Source organism: Mus caroli, chromosome 12 (genome assembly GCF_900094665.2).
Source record: "Mus caroli chromosome 12, CAROLI_EIJ_v1.1, whole genome shotgun sequence".
Taxonomy (NCBI): domain Eukaryota; kingdom Metazoa; phylum Chordata; class Mammalia; order Rodentia; family Muridae; genus Mus; species Mus caroli.
This window is the reverse complement of record NC_034581.1, coordinates 97015519-97035932: the sequence shown is the minus strand read 5'-3', so window position 1 is coordinate 97035932 and position 20414 is coordinate 97015519. Positions and strand designations below refer to the sequence as shown.

The 20414-nt window shown below is 50.5% G+C and overlaps 1 protein-coding gene across 1 annotated transcript in view; it reads right to left on the bottom strand.

Annotated features, from left to right (window-relative positions):
* Positions 1-20414, bottom strand: part of Rin3 (Ras and Rab interactor 3) — a 113603-nt gene that overhangs the window by 20683 nt on the left and 72506 nt on the right. Inside the window, exons 5-7 of the mRNA XM_021179321.2 lie at positions 16605-16696; positions 5910-7391; positions 2131-2439 (exon numbers count right to left, since the gene is read on the bottom strand). Coding sequence (XP_021034980.1) covers positions 2131-2439; positions 5910-7391; positions 16605-16696 — 1883 coding nt within the window. The remainder of the gene's footprint in view (positions 1-2130; positions 2440-5909; positions 7392-16604; positions 16697-20414) is intronic.

The following is a 20414-nucleotide window of genomic DNA, read 5'->3' as shown; positions in this document are numbered from 1 at the left end:
AAAAAAAAAAAGAAAAAAAAAAGAATGCTCACAGTGTCTGGGTGTCCCTCCCTGTGCCTGGTTTATATTTCATGGTCTTAAAACTGGAACTTGGAGAATGAAATAGTCCTGTTTCTGCCTTAGTCAGCAGAGCCCTGAGTCCTGCAAGGCCTGTGAGAAATGATCCTGCAGTTAGACATAGCCATGGGTCACACACACAGTCAGCAAGTGTGAGCATCTGGTGACACACTAACCACAGTCCACCCAAGCCCCAGAGACTGCACCTGTTTACACAGGAGGAAACTGAGCCTGGTGTCTCCATTACCCCGATAGTCAGGCTAGACGCATAAGAGCCCAGATAGACATTCGGGTCTAGTTTTTCATGTCCTCCCCTTTCTGACTTGACCAAATTGCACTGCTCCCCCTTCCCCCGCCCCCATGCAGGATGCCCCAGGCCTGCCACCCTTGCTCCTGTTTTAGAAGAGAAGGCGTGCCACGTTCCTGGTTTGTTTCCATCAGCAACGATGGGGCCCCTGACCTTCAAGGTCTCATTGGGGCTGTCAGGCATTCTGGATACCCTCTCCGGGGTCCTAGGACTCTGGAGCTGGCTATGCTGCCAGACATAAATGAGAATAAGGCTTTGAATTGTGGAGACTGCCCACAGTTGCTGCCTTCCTCCACTGGGCACTTTTAGGTAGGAAACAGTTACACTTACAGCTTAGCCCTGTCTCCTGGCCTGCAGACTACACAAGATCCCTGGCCCCCGAGACCAGCTCTTCCTGACATGGTACTTCTCTATGACAACATAACCACTGTGCAGCTTTATCCCCATGTGGCTTCCGCCCTTCAGGAGCTCAGTTGCCCTTCGTTTTCTCAGTTGCAGGACACATATTGGTCCTACACAAAAAAGGGCTCCAACCTGGAGCTGCAGCCTCTTCCAGGCCCACGTGGGAAGCCGGCTAGGATGCAGGAACCTTGTTCCAAACCCCAGTGCCATGCCAAACAACTGTTTTCTGTGACCAGAGAGCCAGCTGGGCTGTTCATCTGTAAGGAACTTGAAGAGGAAGAGGACCCTCTTGGCCATCCCCAGGCATTGAACCTGCTTGGTGCTGGGCACTGGGGTCAAACGACACAGCTTGTTTCTAATATCTGCAAGTCCCTAAGTGTGGCTCTGACCTACTAGAATCTTGGCTTCTCTCCCATAAGAGATAAGTGACTTGTTCCAGGTCTCACAAGGTCACAGCAGTGGTACTCTTTTTTCATGGACCATGGCTACCAAGTACAACTACACAGGTGGCCACCTGCACCAGGGCACCCAGCTGAAGGGCTGGTTGCAGGATGAATGGCAGCTAGCATTTATTCCCTGTGGAGCATGGGCTCCTTTGCCTGTGTACCTAGAGGAGCGCCGTGGCAAAGTGGCTACAAATGGGGCCTGTGATTCTACTACCTCCCTTCTTTCCTTCCTTCCCACACCCCCTGCAATGCGACTTTGGAGCTTTCCCCATCCAAAGGGGACATGTGCTTCACCCCTTGAATGTGGGTTTATCTTGTGACAAGACAGGTCAATGCAGGGAGGCAGTCTGTCATGATGTCAGGCTCTGCTCACTACTCTGGACTCCAGCTGGTCATGGCAATAAACAGGGGCCAACATTATTCCCTAAAAAGGTGACTCTATTGGAAATGGGGTCATTGCAGATGTGGTGGGCTGAGATGAAATCCCACCGGAGTAGGGCAACACTAATCCACTGTGGCCCGTGTCCTCATAAGAGGGAAATGTGGACACAGAGAACACATGGGAGATTGCTGAGTGGAGACCGCTGGGTTTTCAGACTCAGGGGTGAGGCTGGATCAGATCCTACCCAGAGCCTGGAAAGAGCATAGCCCTGCCCCACTTTGATCATGGACTCCCACCCTCCACCATCGAGGCTCTTAGTTCTGTGTGTGAGTTACCATGTTTTAGCACTCCCTGCAAACACACAGGGTGCCTTTTCCTAATGCGCATGGGCACAAGCATGGCTAGTTCATTACCTGTCTTGAAGGCACTGGGAGGCACTGTTTCCTCCCTCGCCCAGATCACCCTGTGGTGTGCCCAGGGAATACCTTCTACTTTCATCCTGCCTTAGTTCTGTGGGGGAGTCCAAGCCTGCTTACCTGGGTTGCCAAGAGCCATGGAGTCATAGATGAGCTTGCAGGTCTTCAGCAAGATGGAGATTTTCTTCCCTGGTGAGTAGGCCTTGTGCATGCTGGTCAGCTTCTGCAGGATCTTCTCCATGACAGCCACCTCAGGCACGCTGGTGGTCACGCCCAGGTCGGTGGTGGTGGTGGCCAGGACCACCAGCTGGTTCTCCTTGAGCTGCTGCAGTGAGCCGTCCCGGCTGTGGATCTCCAGCAGGCTGGAGTTGATGGCCTCCTTCAGGGGCTTCAAGACACACTTGTACAAGGCTGACTCCACTATGGCCTCTGTCGGGGTGAGAGCACAAAAGTGAGAGAAGCAGCTACAGGAGCCCTCTTGCTCAGCCCCGCTGCCTGGCAGTACAGCCTTTCCATCCCTGGTTTCTAATTAGGTCTGACATGCAAGTCACTCTGCAGGTGCACTGGCACCAGAACCTGTGATACCTACTATCCTGGTCTCTCCAATGCAGTGTTCTTCCCAGGGCTGGGATCAGAGCTTGCCTATAAACACATATTTCAGAAGGCACTGGACATACTGCGGTTATGCAGTGTGCAATTTGGGCAGGTGTGTCCTAAGGGCAGAATTAATCTTAATGCCTGTTGTACTTCTCAAATACACGTGATTTGTTTACATTGTCACTGATACATGCATTCCTTGACTGCCCTGCTCCTTCAGCCTGCCAGGCCTGCCTTTGCCCCTAGACTTTTGCATTTCAAACTCCCCATGCTGCACAGCCATCCACACAGCTTGCCCTTAACTATGCGGCTATTACCGGAGTCAAGTGCAGTCCTGTTCAAACTGTGGGATGGAGCTTGGATATCATGATAACTCTGCTACACAGAGAAACCCTGTCTCAAGAAACAACCAACCAACCAACCAACCAACCCAAACCAAACAATCCAAAAGAAACAATAGACAAGTTGGGCCTCTGGAGGCTAAGCAAGGCTTTGACTCATGGCTGCTGCTCTGGGTGACCCTCTGGAATGGCCCCATACCTTGACTACTGACCCTTCCAAGAGGAAGCCTGAAGTCCCATCACTCCAGGAGGGAGGCTGGACGGCTTTTCTCTCTCACAGAGGCCTGGCTGGAAGCTAGTCTTGTGCCTGCTTCTACCCCTTTACCAGGAGAGCACAAATTGCCTGTCTCTCACCCAACGTGGAGAATCTGACCTGGCAGCTGGCCACCCAGGGACAGCTGTCATCCCACTGTTTCTGACAAGTCAAGTTCAGACTTCCTTTGCTTTGCCCAGGATCACCTTATACTGGTGACAGTTCATATCTAGTGTCAACCTCATTGGATCTAGAAGCCCTTTGGGGACAATCTGTGGGCATGTCTGAAGGGGAATTTCAAGATTAGGTTAATGCAGGTGGAAGACCCACCCTAAATGTGAGCAGCATGATTCCATTCTGGCCTTGGGTCCTAGAATGAACAAGGAACAAAGGAACTGAACACCAACATTCATCTCTGCTTCCTGACTGTGACTGCAGCTGCCTCGTGCTTTGGGCCCTGCCTTCCCCCTCACAGGGACTGTATCCTCAAACTTGAAACAAAGTAACCCTTTCACTTCCCACGCTGCTTTTGTTAGGTATTTTGTTACAGCAGCAGACTGGTAATGAATACACCTGGCCCTGCCCTGAGCCATTACTGGATGGCTCTGGATCACCATCCCTCTTCATAACTCTCCTCATGCCCTCTGGGATCCATCCCCTCCAGGCCAAATCCACAGCTCGAGGTTCACAGCCTGGTATGAGAGGCCTCCTCTTCCTCCTGCCTCATCTCCTACTTCTCTGCCTGTCTCTGTGGCATCACCTCTGCCTGGAAGAAGACCCCACCCTCCAACTTGTGCTTAGGCTATGGGTCTTCTCCTCCTCTGTTCAGGCACATATGACCAACCATAGCTTCTTCTGGGCTTCAGTGAGATGTCCACGTCCTTCCATGTTGTTCTATGCCTGTTCATGGCCTTCCAACCTGCATGCTGCCTGAGATCTTCCCTGGGCACATCTACTTTAGTCTCATGGCTGTGTGTGTGTGTTGCTGGGTTCCAGACATCTATCTTCAGCCCTCATTCTCAGCAGCTTCCATCCATCCCCTCCTGGATGTCCAGTGAGATAGGAGACTATCTTTATGACATAGAAACCCTGGGCTTTTCTCCTGGTTTGGGCCTTCCGGCTTGTAGCTATGAGTCACAGTAATGCTTATACAGGCTCTTAGCTATCCAGAGCCATATGAAGTCAGCTGCGTCTTTGCCCACTTCCATGGACTAGATCTGTGCCCGGTGTCTCATTGTGCTGTCTCCTGCCCAACCTACTTGCCCCCAGTGTATCTTGTCATGACTGTAGCTCTGCTTGCCTCTAGTCTCTCTGCTTCTACTCAGCTCAAGGACCAGAGCCGTGCTGGGCACACATGCGGCCCTGGCATTCCTGCTTTGAACCTGCCACAGCCTGGTCCTTTGCAGAAATGCTAAATCTCAGGGTTTGTGATGCTGTGACCTACCTCTCCTCAGGCCTCCAAATCTCACTTCCTGCCTACTTTACACTTATGTCATCTTCCTTTATGGCTTCCTGGCTTTCTTACAGATTACCTGTAATTTGTCAGAATAAGAGCTCCCTGAGGGCAGGAGGGCCAATATGATTAGCTAGCTTGCTGCCACGGTTTTTTTGTTTCCCAGTACAACAGGTAGAGGCATAGTGCTCTGACAGACTATTTATATAACTCATTTCCTCCACAGAGAAGCTCTGTAGAGCAAATGCTTGGGTCTCTGGGACATGGTAACTGTTAGTGGATAAAGTCAGGTGGCCTTCGAATGCACCACCCAGAGCATCCTGCCCAGGTGAGCCCTCTATCCCTGGTGAGGTACACACATAGCTATAGCCTCCTGAAGAGGCAACTGCCAGCCTTAAACCTCAACACATCACTCACCACCTTACTACTGGACCCTAATATGGTAGCCTGTCAACTATATTGGTTCTCAGGATCCATCCAACCATCCATCCATCCATCCATCCATCCATCCATCCATCCAAGATCATTTCCCTCAGGGAAGGCAATACTTGACATTCTTTTTTCCCTAGGGCCTCTCATTATGAGACATTATCTTGTAGTGACTCAAAGCATCCTTTTTGAGTCCAGAACTGATGCTCTTAATTACTGGGAAGAGGAGGAGGAGGAGGAGGAGGAGGAGGAGGAGGAAGAAAGGTTCAGGATCACAAGGAGGCAGTGCCTGGAAGGACAGCAATGTTTATAAGGTAGTTCCAAAATCTCTCAATACATTTTTTGTTTTGTTGTTTTGCTTTACTAGACAGGGTAGCCCAGGCTGACCTCCCAACTCCCTATGTAGCTGAGAATAGCCTTGATCCTCCTGCCTCTACTTTTCAAGTGCTGGGACTACAGGTAGGTGCTATTGATGCCCAGCGACAGCACTGTGATCTGCCTGAGTCTTTTCATTGTTTATACAGACGTGTAGGTGGCTGCAGGGAAAAATAACACCTGTCATCACGGAGGTTTGAGGCCGGTGGGGGAGGGGAGGGCTGGTGGGCTGTTTGCCAGGAGTCAGGAATGTTGGCTGCCTTGAATCGGCTCTCTAAGAAGTGGTTCCTGAGAGAGGGATTTGGGCCCAGGAGATTTGTGGGAAACTCAGGGCGGAAGAAGAAAGAGGACATAAGGCAAAGAGACTCCAGAGGCTGTTCTGTGTCCAGGGGCGCCTGAGTGTATTTATGCACCACTCTCCCTCCCGCCCGCCCTCCCAGCTGCCACTGACCGAGTTCCTCCTCCGAGTGCAGGGTGGGTTCCACCAAGGCTTTGAGTTCAGTGCTCTGTAGCAGGTAGCTCTTGAGCTGGGTCATCATGGTACGGATCTCCTGCAGCATCTCAGTGCTGGATGTCTGGCGGTCCATCATCTCCAGGCTGTACACCTTGTAGTCCTGCACCAGGCTGCCGAAGTAGGAGCTCTTGTCCTGTGCCAGCTCCACCACCTTCTTATACAGTTTGCGGTCGCTGGAGAGGAAGGCATGGAAGACGCTGGCGAAGCTGACGAAGCTGAGGCGGTGGCGGGCCTTGTCCAGGATCATTGAGGGCTTCTTCTTCACGTTGGGGCTGCTGAACTCCAGCTCCTCCTCCGCACTGCTGGTTGAGTAGGAGTCCTGGTCGGCGGCCGAGATAGGCACCCCCAGGCTGTCTGAGAGTGAGGCCTGGGAACCCTTGAACTCTGGAGAGCTTTGGGGACAGGTGCTGGACTGAACTTGGAGGTGCTGCATGCCAGCTTGTCGGGCAGGACTCAAGCCTTCCCAAGATGCACCAGGCGCCTGTTTCTCAGAGGATGCCTCCTGTATGGGGTTCTCCAAGGGACTGAGAAGGGTTGAGGCCAGCTGCCGGGAGACCCGCTTCTTCCTTGGGGGTGGTACTGGGGGTTGTTTGGCCTTCCCAGGAGGCACTGGTATGCTGTCAGCATGGCTGGCTTTGGCCTCTGTGTCCTGGCTTTGCTCCGTGGTCCTTGGAGGCCTGTCCCCAAGGCTACTTACGGTGCTCTGGGGAGGAAGGTTGAGTGATGCTGTCCTAGAAATGCCTGAGTGGTCCCTGTCTGTTGAAGTCCCCACATTCTGGCTTTCCAGAGATACCCTCTCAGAAATGCGCCTCCTGGGAGGGGCTGCTGGAAGAGCCTTCTTCAGGGGTAATGGAGGGGGAGGGGCTTGGTGCAAGGGGCTGGGAGTTGTCCCAGGTTTCATCTCTTCTTCTCCAAAGGGGCCCAGTCCTACTGCTGGGCGTGGGAGACTCTCGCAGGCTGTCATGGGTGGTTGGTTTGAGTGGCCAGGGGGGCCCGGTGCATGGGGTGCAAGGTGAGAGGTGGGCGTTAGGGGGGAGTTGGGCAAAGGGCCAGCAGGCGGTACAGGAGGCGCAAGAGGCCGTGCAGGGCCAGTAGGAGGAACAGTGGGTAATGGGGGTGGAGGTGGGGGGCGACGTGGGGATCCCTTGGAGGTGGGTGAGGTAGCATCCGGGGTGGCAGGCGTAGGGCGTGGAGGGTAGCTGCCAGTAGGCAGTGGAGGTGGATCAGCCGGTAGGACGCAGTCCTCGATGAAAATAGGATTCACAAACCACAGGCGGTCATTTCCCACCGAGAGCTCGATTTCACAGGAACAATTTGCGTGGGTTGTAGGCCGGAGGCTGGAGGATGCAGGGGTCCCAGGGGCTGGGCTTCTGAGTGGCTCTGCAGAGCCTCTTGAGTTCAGTGAGGAGTCCCAGAAACCTGAGGAAAACAGAGCAGAGTCGGTTAGCCCTGTTTCTCCTTCTAGCAGCGGGGGGGAGGGTCCTTGCTTTTGCGTAAGGTTGTTTTCCCTTCTTGGACTCTTAAACTTCTCCCACCACTTCCTGCCTGGAGGGGAAGTCCCCTGTGCACTTGCTAGCAGAGGGTGGAGTAGACCTGGGAGGGGACAAGAGAGGCCGGGCTTCAGTTCTGTGCCTGTGCCTTGGAGAATACCTGTGATAGAGATTACAGCGTTGGGGTTTCTGCAGCTATTCAGCTAGATACCCCAGGAAGACTGTATCTTAGGTCTTGGTTTTGCTGTCTCCCCAATGGGTGTCTCAACAGTAACATCACAGGGTGCTGGGAGGGAACCCTACAATAAAAGGTGAGGGACTAGAATTTACTATGGCCATTGCAGTTGGCACACACAGGAACAGGGAACCAGAGAGTTCTGGGTGGTAGAACTGGACCTGTATCTTCCCACTGCAAGCTGCTGTGACTTGGGAGGGTCTTGACACTGAGGAGCTAGGCTAGTGGACAGGTGAGGACACAGCTCCCACCTTTAAGCAAGCCCTGTCCTGCTGGGTATCTATCAACTAGTCCTCCTTGCCTTGTCTGTGATGGAAGCCATCAGGCAAGGCCTGACTTGAGAGATTTTGGCCTCTGGGTACCATATCCCAGCAAACTCAGGGATGCTTATGGCCTCTCAGAAGATACTGGGCTATGTGACTTCTGGAGGAAAGGGCCACTCTGAGCTCATGAGAGTGGCTCCATATGGAGAGAAACATTGGTCTCATGTCCTGCTCAGTGTCACCATTTTAAGGGATGGAAGGACATGAGCCAGGCTGGATGGATTCCTGGAAGAATAGCAGACACACTCTCTTTTCCATGGTTCCTCAGTAAGACCCCTATGCCAAGGAGTGCCAAGTGTGACACCAGGAGGGGACAGTCAGGATTCGGGCAGTAGACCAGCCATGGGCTGCAGTTTTACTGGCACTGTCTTGATGACCTCAGGTCATAGGTCTTGTCCCCACTTTACAGACGAAAGCAAGTGACTCAGGGAAAAGTATATTCATCTGAGGTCACAGGGTGCTGGGTTTGAACAGGTCAGAGTAGCCCCTCACTGCACCACAGGCTCCTTTGGAGAAACTTGCCCCACTTCCTGCTTCAGTTGCTTTGCCTGCCAGCATGTGGCTGGTGGCTCTGACCCCATGTTGTAAGAACACAGCAAGCAAGCCCTTTTGTTTTTTTTCTTTGTGGTACTAGGGATTGAACCCAGGGTCCCCCACATGCCAGGCGAATGCTCTACCATGGAGATATCTCCCCCTTTAAAAAAAATTTTTTTTCAAGATTTGAGGCAGGGTCTCACTAAGTTGCCCAGGCTGTCCTTGAACATTTGATCTTCCTGCCTCGGCTTCCAGAGATGCTGGGATGACAGATCTGTACCATCAGGCATGGCCACCACAGGTTCTTAATGGTGAACTGAAAGAAACTGCAGGATGGCAGGGACATGCAGAGCCAAGTGTGAGTCAGTTCTAATGATGGCATGCTTAGTGACACTGGCCGTGGCCACCTTGGTGGCCTGAGGTTGTTTGCCCATCAATGTGAGCAGGGTACAAATCCAGGCTAGAAAGCAAGCTGTGTCCTATTTAACTGTGAGCTCCTCTTATGGAAGGGAGCATGCTGTTCACCATGGAACCCTTCTCTAGACAGATTCTGCTGCACCTGACAGCCAGTCCAGGAGACCCAGCTGTCACCACAATACCAAGATGGTGACCTTTCATGTGTCTTTTTAATAATATGCAAACCTCACAGCCACGGGGTAAGACAGATCAGGTTAGGTTTTCCCACAGCCTGAGGGCCACTCTTCATGAGGGCCAGGCTATGACTTTGCCCTCCAAGATAGCATCTGACTCCGGAGTGACCAACTCTTGGTGCCCACATACATACACAGATGGTTTTACTGTGTAGAATAAGCATTGGGAACACTGCACTCATGTCTATGCAAGCCCAGTACAGCGATCCAGTACCCTTGAAGTCTTCCCAGCCAGAAACATCAGGCAGTTACATCAGGGGTTACAGTCCTGATGGTGAACCATTCAGTATTCCCAGTAAGCTGAGCTCAGCGTCTTCTGTGCGCATGCCACATCCCTTAAGACATGTGGTTGAAGGACAGAGTCATGGGGTAGCAGATATCCAGAACTTCCCATCAATGCCTGAGCATGACCTCACTCAAGGCCTATGAGATCTGTTCCCACATATATTTCTAGAATTATCTACTGAGCCTTCATCTGCTATGCATTTCTTCCTGGACACGCCATATGCTGCCCTATCCTTGGATCTTGGATGATGCTGTCCTCTCTGCTTAGAATTCTTTTCCTCCCCACCTGCTAGGTTCTTACTCATCTTGAAAGACTAGAAGGTCATGTCTGGAGTAAACTTCCTGATGTGTGCAGGATGCCTGTGTCTCTTAGTCCTACAGTGTATTCTGATTGCAGGGACCACCATCGTGAGTGGTCCATTCTGTGCTTTTGTCCGAGTGCTCCACCACACTCTGGGCTTCAGAAGGCACTGATGCTTCTCCCATTTGAGCATCTCTGGGATGATGCTCCAATGAATGAGCAGTGGGGCTAGGCATGAACACCCAACACTAGTGAGTGAACCAGCTTAATCAGAGTGATCCCCATCTAGGAGAGGGGAACACACTTGCAAGGCTAGCAGGCTACACTGGAGCATGGGGGATAGGAGGATGAGGAGACAAGACACTGAGAGGAGGAAGAAAGGAAGGTGCAGAAGAGCTCCAGATGGGGAAGGATTGACAGCCAGCTCATCACCCTGTCCCTAGCAGACACAGAATAGAACGGCTCCACATTTTGATAGCCTCTCATAAGTATGGAGCAGGCAATGGGGCTCAGGGAACAGGTCCAGGATATTGCTTGCCTGCCTCCAGGACAGGAATGATGGAGTCACAGGGCACAGGCTTCTAAGGCAATGCTACTTCCAAGGAAGGGTGATGTGGGCACTGGAGAGGCCACATCTCAGGGCTGAGGGCTGTGTAAGGGAAGCACTGAGGCAACTCAGCTTTACGCTTGAAACAAACAAACAAAAAAAAAAATAAGGAAGTTGGAAAGTTTCTCTGCAGCTTGCAGAGAGCTGAGGCTGGAGAAGCAAAACACTGTGTCATGTAGTCCCAGCAGTTGGCAGAGCTGTGGGCACCATGGCCTGGAGGCACCATGCTAAAGCCTTGGCTCGGTCACCCAAGTTCCAGTAAAGCTGTTTTGTTGGTGCCAAGGCTTTCTGAATCTGGATAGCGGGTACCTCTTGCCAGCTTTGATCCCTGCAATACTTGGAGAACCTGCAATGTGCCAGGTGCTCGACTGTGGTGCCTGAGGGCCTGAGGGTTCCTGAGCCATGGGAATGGTTAGAAAGCCCAGGGAACTGGGGGAATACAGATTTTTGTAGCACCCGAAGGTGGGTTGTTGGATTTTAATTTGAAATCAAGTGTTTTGTTTAGTGTGTATGTGGGCACACGCAGGTACATGTGTGTGCATGTGGATCTGGAGGACAACCTCGATTGTTGTGCCCTGGGCACCATCCACTTTGCTTTTTGAGACCATTTCTCATTGGTTTGGAACTCACCAAATAGCTAGTTTGGCTGGCCGCAGTGGTGGGGTTTACAAGCGCGGGCCACCATGCCTGACTTTTTAATGTGGGTCCTAGGGCTCAAATCAGATCTTCACGCTTGCAAGGCAAGCGCTTTACCAATTGAACTATTTCCTCAGTCCCCCACCCTGAAGAGTCAACAAATCTCAAGAATTAACTCGCTAGGAAATAGTCTCATTTTGTGCCATACAGGAAAAAAGCAAAGAACATGCAAGCCTGGGGGAACTGTATGGTGCACGGCTTCCCTGTCTTTAAAACACTAAGTATCTACATGCCTCAGGCACGTTTGGGAGGCGCTGCACAGAATCATCTTCCTTCTTTGCACTTAGAATCAGTTGCACACATCTTAGTGCGGAAGTCAACTCTGTGTTAGTTTTGTGGACCTGCCAGCCTAAGGCTCCCGAGCTCAGGACAGCATCCTTTATACCCTACAGGACTGAATGGTGGCTATTCTTGTGTTGACTCATGAACAAACACTCAAGAGCCATCCCACAGTGCTTAGCCTGCAAGAGAATAGCTCTGCTTTGGTGACATCATCCCTGTCCAAACAGCAGGGCTTAGTCTACTCATTAGAGCCAAACCAAAACCAAGTACAATAAAATATAATCACTGACACAGAAGAAGGAAATTCGCCTCAAAAACAAACAAACGAACAAACCAGCCTAAGAGTAATTGTGAGACCACTGGGCGCACTGAAAACCCTGTACATCTTCTGTCAGCTGGATGCTTCTTGACTCTGGGTATGAGAAAGACAACTGAAACACACATGTGTTCACACACAACAACAGTGAAAGGCGTGATGCAGAACTGTATTTTTGCAGCAGTGGAGGGATTATGCATGATTTTCCAGTCTTGGCTTTTTCTGGTCTTGTCAGTTAAAAAGAAACCCACACCATGCTAGGACTTCATAAAAAGAGAAAGATACCATCAAGAGAAGTGTTTGGAGGATACAATGCAGAGGGAGGGCTTGCCGTTCTCCCTTCTCAGCATCAAATCCAGCCTCCACTCCCTCGGCAATAGGAGGCCATGTTATTTTCTACTGGACCTGGAGCAAGGGGAGGAGGGAACTGAAGAGCTGGAAGGAGTGAACAAGGCTGAAAGGATCAGACGGCTGTGGGTACCGACAAAAGGGCACAGAGGTCACACTTACAAAGTCCACGTGTGAATCCAGCTCCCATTACATCCACTTACGGGAAGCCATATAGTCTACCTCCCTCTACCATCTCAACTAGAATATCATTCATACAATTCATCTATTAAAAAAAAAATCCCCTGGCTGCTTTAATATGGCCATAGCTGCACAATTGTCGTTGTGATAGATTTTAGGGCATTTTATAGCTACCTCCCTACCCCCAAGGCAATCCATGCCCGTTATCAGTCACTCCCATCCAGTGTTAATGGTTTGAATGTGAACTATCCATTGTGGGCTCATGGGTTTGAACATTTGGTACCAGCTGGTGATCCTGGTCTGGCTGCTGTGGTGCTTTTAGGAGCTGGAGCCTTGGTGGAGGAAGTGGGTCATGGCAGGTGAGCCTGGAGTTTATAGCTCGGTCCTGTTTCTTGCCCTCTCTTGCTTTTTGGTGGAGATGTGGAAGATGTCCTATTCACACATTCTCATTGCCATAAACTCTTGCCATGATAGATCGTGTTCCCTTAAACCATGAGCCCAAACAGGCTTCTCCCTTAAGTTGTTTCTGTTTGTTATTTTATCACAGGAATAAGAAAAGTGATTGATACAACCACTAACCTGCTTTCTGTGTTTGGATTTGCCTCCCCTGAGCATACCTACTTTGGAGTCTCACATGTGCTGCTGTGAGGCTACCTTTTTTCACTAAACATGTTTCCATCCGTGTGGTACCATGAGCCATTGCTTCGTTTATATTTATAGTTGAGAAAGCTCTTTAGGTTCCTTGATGCCCATGGCTTCATTTATCAAATGGGTTTCTCCTCCTCTCCCTCCTCCTTCCTTTGGTATAAAAAAATGGAACGATGAACTTGTGTCCTATCATGCTTTTGGGTCTCCTGGAAACATTGACCGGACCAAGGGAACACTTGGCCTCAGGATCTCCCCCAACCCAAAGCTGGCTAGTAATATCGCAATTCTCCTTTTGTGAAACAATGGCAGGGTCGGGTGGGGCTAGAAGCGGAGCCTGGTGGACTCAGACTCGAAGGACTCAGAAGCTGGGCTCAGAGCGGCTTGCAGAACACAGAAGGCTGCAGAGCAGAGCAGAGGCTGCTGCTCACAAAGCCTGATGGCCCTCCCCTCCACTTCTCAGAATTCTCCATACACGTTTGAGTAGGTTTCAACACTCTGCTGTAACAGGTGCGTCCAGTCCTTGACTGCATGAGTCTGAGGACAACTGTGAATGCTATCCTCACAGAATCATCAAGTTACTGAAAACCTTATGAGATTTTTTTTTTCTTTTGGTAATTTGATCGCATGGTCCTTATGGGTGAACTTCGTCACAGTTAGCCTCTTGTTGCAATGTCAGAAGGTTGGACATGCCTGGTAGAAGAGTCACTCAATGTGCTTAGCTCAGTGCCTTAGGTGCCTGGGCCCTTGACAGGTACCCTCATGCAGTTATCATGAGAGCACAGAAAGGCTGGCAAAGCTGTGGCTTGCCTGTACCAGGGCCAGGTGTCTGGCAGTTTCAGGTCTTCATCTGTTCAGATGGACTGGAAAGCCAACCTCTCCTTGGCTCTGGGTAAACGTCAGTCTGTTGAGCCCAGCTCTGTGTCTTCAGCACCGGGGATACCTCATCAGACAGAACCTTCCAGATGGCTCCTCAGGAGAAGCATACTTGATTTTGTTTTTTAAAATTTCCCATTATCAAAGAAGTCATTGCCAACAGTGGCCAGTCTGTGCCATCCCTGGCTTCCTGTGTGGTGACTTTCATCTCCAGCTCACTCCATGCTTGAGGTCACATTCTCTTGAGAGCAGGGCCATTCTGTTCCAGCTAGGAATTCAGTTCTAAGCAGAGTGGCTTGTATCCATTCAGCAAGTGTTCCCAGGCTGTTTCTGCAGGAGGAATCTACAAGGAGCTTTGGCTATCAGCCCCAGGGACCCTTGCCCGAGTCCCAGAACAGGGCCAATGAGTAATATGTGAAGTTCAATGCTTGCTGCCAGTTACTTGGTAGACCAGTGTAGCAGGGTCTGTTAAATTAAGGGGCAGTGTGGAGTGGATGTGACTTCTTCTCTCACACTGCTGTCCCCAGACCCCTCTGGGAGAAGGACAGCAGCCTGGCCTGGAAGCTGGTACATGTGTGTCTTCTGAGGTCTGCTCCTGACTTCCTCTGTGATCTGGATCTTCAGTCTTGGCTAATTTTCCTCTGTTCAGGCAACATTGGTGTCTATTATGCCTAGTGTTTTTGGTGCTGTGATCAGTTGGAGACTGTCCAGTGAACAGCTGTACCTTAATAAAAATGCTTTGTCTATAGACATGTTCTGACTCTGGGTGCTGAAGTCCTGGGTCTCTGCCCTACTACTGGCCACAGAGGCTGTTGAAGCATAACTGTAAACAAACTACTTTGTATACCATGCAGAAGGAGGAAAATTTCCGTCCCTAACACATGTTGGCTTAGAATCTCAGCAGCTATCTGCCTTGAGATCTTGCCTTCTTCAGAGTCAGCACTGGTGAGGGTCAGTCCTAAGTCAGTGTTGGCCAAGCCTATGCCTATAGAGACCTCAGTGTGGCTAGATATTAGGAAGAGCCCAGGAAGTCTGGGTTTCTAATACTGTTATGCAAAAGAATGGAAGCTAGGGATGCCCCCCTTAGAGTTGGTTGGTTGGGCAGAGAGATAGCCAAGGGCATGAAGGCACACTCCAGCTTCCCATCACATCTGTCCTGGATAGTACTATGTCAAAATGAAATAAGCTAGAGTTATCAGAGAGGAGGGAGCCTCTTGAGAAAATGCCTCCTTAAGATTGGGCTGTAGGCAAGCCTGTATCCATGTAGGAGGGTCCAGACCACTGTAGGTGGAGCCCACCTTTTGGTTGGTTGTCTAGGTTCTATAAGAAAGCAGGCTGAGCAAGCCGTGTAAGTTAGTAAGCAGCACTCCTCCATGGCCTCTGCAACAACTCCTGTCTCCACATTCCTGCCCTGCTTGAGTTCCTGCCCCAACTTCCTTTGATGTAGTGATGATGACGGGTAAGCTACATAAACCCTTTCTTCCCAAGTTGCTTTTGGTCGTGGTGTTTCATCACAGCAACAGTAACCCTGATAAAGACAGCATCCATGATGTTTTTGCTTTTGATGAGGGCTGTGACAGGGCCAGGACTGGGACAAAAGAAGCAGGGATGAAGTTGGCCAGCCCTCAGAACTGCCTTGGTGTTGGCATTATTTTTCCCAGGGTTGCCTCTACTGTGATCCACCTGGTTATGGTCCCTGGCTACACAGGGCCCCTCTGTCTAGAACCCTGAGGATCTCCCTATTCAGTGGCTCAGCATGTCTGGGCCAGGGCTGTGGTAGACTCTCAAACTAAGGTTCAGGATCCAGCATGGTGTCTCCCAAAGGCATCTCTGCAAAGACTATTGGTATGATGGTTGGTCTTAATGTCATCTTGCCACAAGTTGGAATCTCCTGAGTCAGGAGCCTCACCTGAGGAATGTCCAGATTGTCTTAATTGGTGTGGAAAGATCCATCTCAACTGTGGGCGGCGCCTTCTGCTAGCAGCCCAGATGAAGCAGGGTATGGTGGGAGGAAGATGACTCAGCTTCTACTTGCCTGACCTTCCCTTGGGCTCTGTTGTGGTTACAGACTCCTGTGCAGCTAAGATAACCAGGGTTTCCAGGATTCCATTGTTGAGAGGACCAGTGACTCTCTGCAGGACCCCTGGAGGTCTTTAGTGCCAGACTGGGGTTGATGAAACAGTCAGCCATGTGGTTGAGCAATTATATTGGGCTCTCAGCCTCTCCAATGTGAGACAGCCACTGTAGGACCACGAAGATTGCCAAGGTGCTGGACCTCCGAACCCAAGCAACACGCAGGTTCTTAGCCTCTCATGCGTGAGATTGTTGTTACTATTTCAGTGTAAGCAATGGAATATTCATCCTATTGGTTCCTGTGGTGGTTTGAACAGAAATGACCCCCATCTGCTCATAGATTTGACTGCTTAGTCATTAGGGAGTGGCACTACTTGACAGGGATAAGGAGGCATGGTCTTGTTGGAGGAGAATTGTGTACTGGGGTGGGCTTTGAGGTTTCAGAAGCTCAAGCCAGGCCCAGTGTCTCTCTCTCTCTCTACCTGCTGCTTGCAGATCTGGATGTAGAACTCTCTCAGTTCTGCTCCAGCGCCATATCTTACTTGAATGATGTCATGCTTCCCTCCATGAGTATAACAGACTAAAAACCCCTGAAACTATAAGCCAGACCCAATGAAATGACAAATGCTTTCTTTTATAAGAGTTGCTGTTGTCATGATGTCTCTTTACAGCCATAGGACACTAAGACAGTTCTATTCTACTAGAGAACATGGACTAATACAACGGGGGACATCCCAGAACCCCTTTGTCTCAATTCCCACCTACTCTCTGGTTCTACAGGGAGGACTTACCCAGGCCCAGGTTGGAGATGGTCTCAAGTTCGAGGAAGCTGCTGGCTTCGAGGATGGCCTGGGGCAGCCGTAGAGTGAAGGGCAGTAAGTCTCTGTGAAGACAGGAGGGTCACAGTCAGGTACTACAGGGGCCAGAGTCTGCCTCCCCAGGCTTTCAGATGTCCAGACCTGTGCCTCACATCCTGCGACTTCTAGGGTTTCCATGAAACCTAGACATTTCCCTGGGGCCAAAGGTTAGGGTTGCAGCTGAGGGAGCTGCCAGATCCAGATCCAGATCTCGTGCCAGCTTCAGGGACCTGGAAAGAGCCAGGGGCACAGAGAAGACTCCCTTGCTTCTCCTCCCTTGCTAAGCCCATACTTCCTTTAAGCATATTTAGTGACCTCTGACCCTTGCCCTCCATATGGAGGCAGCAAGCATGGAGGGATGCCCTGATGAGCATTTAGCTGGCTATCGCCATCTGCTAGCTGCAGGGAAACTGTTGAGGGCACCATCCAGAGATCTCCAGCAACCATTCAGACAGAGGGAAACAGACCAAGAGGGGGAAAGCGTTTTTCTCAGGCACTGTGGTGGGCTATGGGTAGATGGTGCTGGGTCCTGATCCTCTAGACTCCAGCCCAAGGGCCCTCCAGCCCAAGGGCCATCTCCCCAGGCAGGAGAGCTGGTCTTGATTTTATGTTTTATCCTGGCATTCAGGGCCTATCCACCATCTTCCAGCCATTCCTCTCTCCTCTTTCCTTGTCTCTCTCCTGTAAGCCTGTCTCCCCTCCATAAGGCAGAAATGGACCAGAGGACTAAGATGGCACAGAACAGCAGAGCTCAAGAACAGATGGTTACCAAGATTAACAACCTGCTCTACTACTGGACCAGCGGCCTGCCTACTTCCTTCCTAAGCCAATCATAAGCAAAGAAATCTCATCCATCCACCTGTTATCCACTAGGTGCCTCCTCTGTTGGTCTGGAGAGCTATCTCCCTCCACCCAGGGCCATCACAGCCTCCCTGTCTTGCTCTCCTTTTTCTGTAACTCTAGGTTAAGGGTGTCTAGATCCCGGGAGGGATAAGGTCTCAAGTCTTAGAAACCCTGTAGTGTGAAGTCAATACCATGGTCATCTGTTAATGCCTAACCCCCTTTCCGGGAGTATCTTTCATGGGGGAAGAAAGCACTGTTGAGGGGTGGCTGTGGCACATTTTGGGGTCTTTGGTGAGGTCCTGGGGGTGGCCTTTGGCTTTCTCTGTTAGACAGGGTGGCACTGCATCGTCTTCGGTCATTATCACGTGACCATCCTATGACTCTGGGGCCTTCTGATGTCATCTGCTCATTCCTCTACACAAGTCTGGCCTTATCCCATCTTAGGACCTCCTCACTACCTTTACCCAAATCTACAGTTTCAAAGGTTGGCAACATTCATCTCCCATTACCTCAGTTTACCCGGGTGACTCTAGTTTGTTGATGTGGCTTTGGAAAAGTGCCTATCACAGAGACCAGCCAAGGCCACTCAGCTCTCACCCTGCCAGCAATCCACGCTGTTACTTCACTGACTTCCTTATGATGCTGAGGCAGACCTATCCCCAAACACACGGGAGGTAGCCTGGGCCTTGCTCTACCTCTCTATTAAGTGTTTCAAAGGTTTTCACCACTCAACCCGGCCTCAATATACTCACTGCTCTGTATGGCACGCTCCCTGGTCCTAGATACCTATCCCCACTGCTTGTATCTGCTTAGATTACACATTCTCTTCAAAGCCACACCATTGGCCTCCCTTCCCTCCCAGACCTGCTGGTCATTTGTTTCATCACCCAGTTCCCTATCCTCTCCCTCCCAGGGGGGAGGGGTGGACCCTTCTTCCATCCAGGTCAGCACACAGGATTGGGGGAGCTGGCTGAGCAATGTCATGTAACATCCATATTACAGCACAGCAACCACAGAGGTAGGCGAGGATTCCAACTCTACAGTCAGTTACAGGGCCCCTCTTCAGAGAGGTAGAGAGAACTACCTAAGACTACTCAGCTAAGAAAATACCTTATCCGGGATCACTATCGCTTGCTGTTTAATTCGCCTCTGGTTTCCTACCTGGTCCTCATAACTCGCCTGAGATATGGACCCTGATTTTGTCTTCACTTTTTAAAAATATTAGACTTTGGATGGCTGGCAAGACAGCTCAGCAGATAAGGGGCTTGCAGCCAAGGATGAGGAATTAGATCTCTGGGACCCACATGATGGAAAGAGAGGGTTGAATCCTACAAACTGTCCTCTGACCTCCCTTTTCGGTGCCCCCTAGAACTGGATGGGAAACTCAGGTGTTCTCGTCTCTGGATGGACATCTGCCTAGGTTGCTTCCTTTTTTCATTCTAGCACATAGCTTATGCTTCCCTGGGTTCTGGCTTAGCACTTTCCATTGGCTCTCCCTCAAACGCTCTCAAGGAAGCAGGTCCTTTTCTTAGACCCATCTCAGAATTAAGCAACCTGAGGTTCAGAGACCAACTTGTAAATGGCAGTGTATAAACCTAAATGCAGGTCGGGTCTAAGGTCAGATTCTTCTAGTAAAAAACAAAGACCAAAAACTATTTGCATACTGCCATTGGGCTCCAACAACACTTTTAGTTCCTGGTGAGTCTGCCCTTGGCTAGTTTTTCTTTTGGGTAGATTCCTAGTGAGCATGCAGGCCACAGGATAGAACACTTGGAGATATGACAGTGCTTGCAACACTGTCTCCTTGGCCCAAGCTTTCTTATACCCATTCACACACCGACAGAGATGGGCCCCAGCTTATGTCACTTTTTGTCCTTCCAATCTTAGTACAACAGCTGAGCAGCCCACTCTAGTGAACTTAGTAGTGGCCTCTGTCAGTGACAATGACATGCAAATTGTCCAGTTTGTGGTTTGGTAACTAAAGAAGTCTTAGCACACTGTGAAGGTGGGGAAGGCAGGCAGTCAAAAACAGGCTTAGTCACACCCAAGCATAGAGACCCTGGGCCTTGGGGTAACACCTGGAAAGCTGTCAGAGGGGGTGCTAGGGCAGTGGCATCTGTCTGTGCACTTCCAACAACCCAAACCCAAAGGGGCACTGGACACTTTTGAGGGACTCTACCATGTTTTCAGTGTCTACCTGTATGCTGAGAACTTCCTTGATCAGAACTTCTGGGAAGAGGCTAGAAAGGTAGGATCCAAGCCCAAACAAACCACATTAGCATGTGTGCATAGAGTGTGTGCATGTGTGTGAGCGTGTGCTGTGTAAGGAATTGACTCACGGCCTTAGGAATTTAGGCAAGTGCCCTACTAATGAACGACATCCTCCACAGCTACCGAATATGCATTTTTAAACATATCTCAAGTAAGAGCTTAATGTACACAGACTTTTGTGGAGATCATGTGGGTGGGATTCATAGCTCCCCCTAAAAAGCAAAGGCTATCAAACAGTGAATTAATTAAACCTACAGACACTCTGTATATGTACATGCATAACCATTTCCTAATGAACTGTAAATCCCAGACGGGGATTTTGAAGGTGGGATCTTCAGGGTGGATATGGTAACAACCATCCCTCACTTTGGAGGGGCAGCTTACACACCTCTGGGTACCTATACAGCTCTCTAGAGGCCTCTGCTCTAGTTAAAGCTTTTTACTTTTGTCCACAAAGTAACACACACACACACACACACACACTCACTCACTCACACACACACACACTCACTCACACTCACACACTCACTCACTCACACTCACACCCACACACTCACACACAAGCTCACACTCACACCCACTCACACTCACACCCACCCATACCCACTCAACCCCCCCACCCCCCCACAC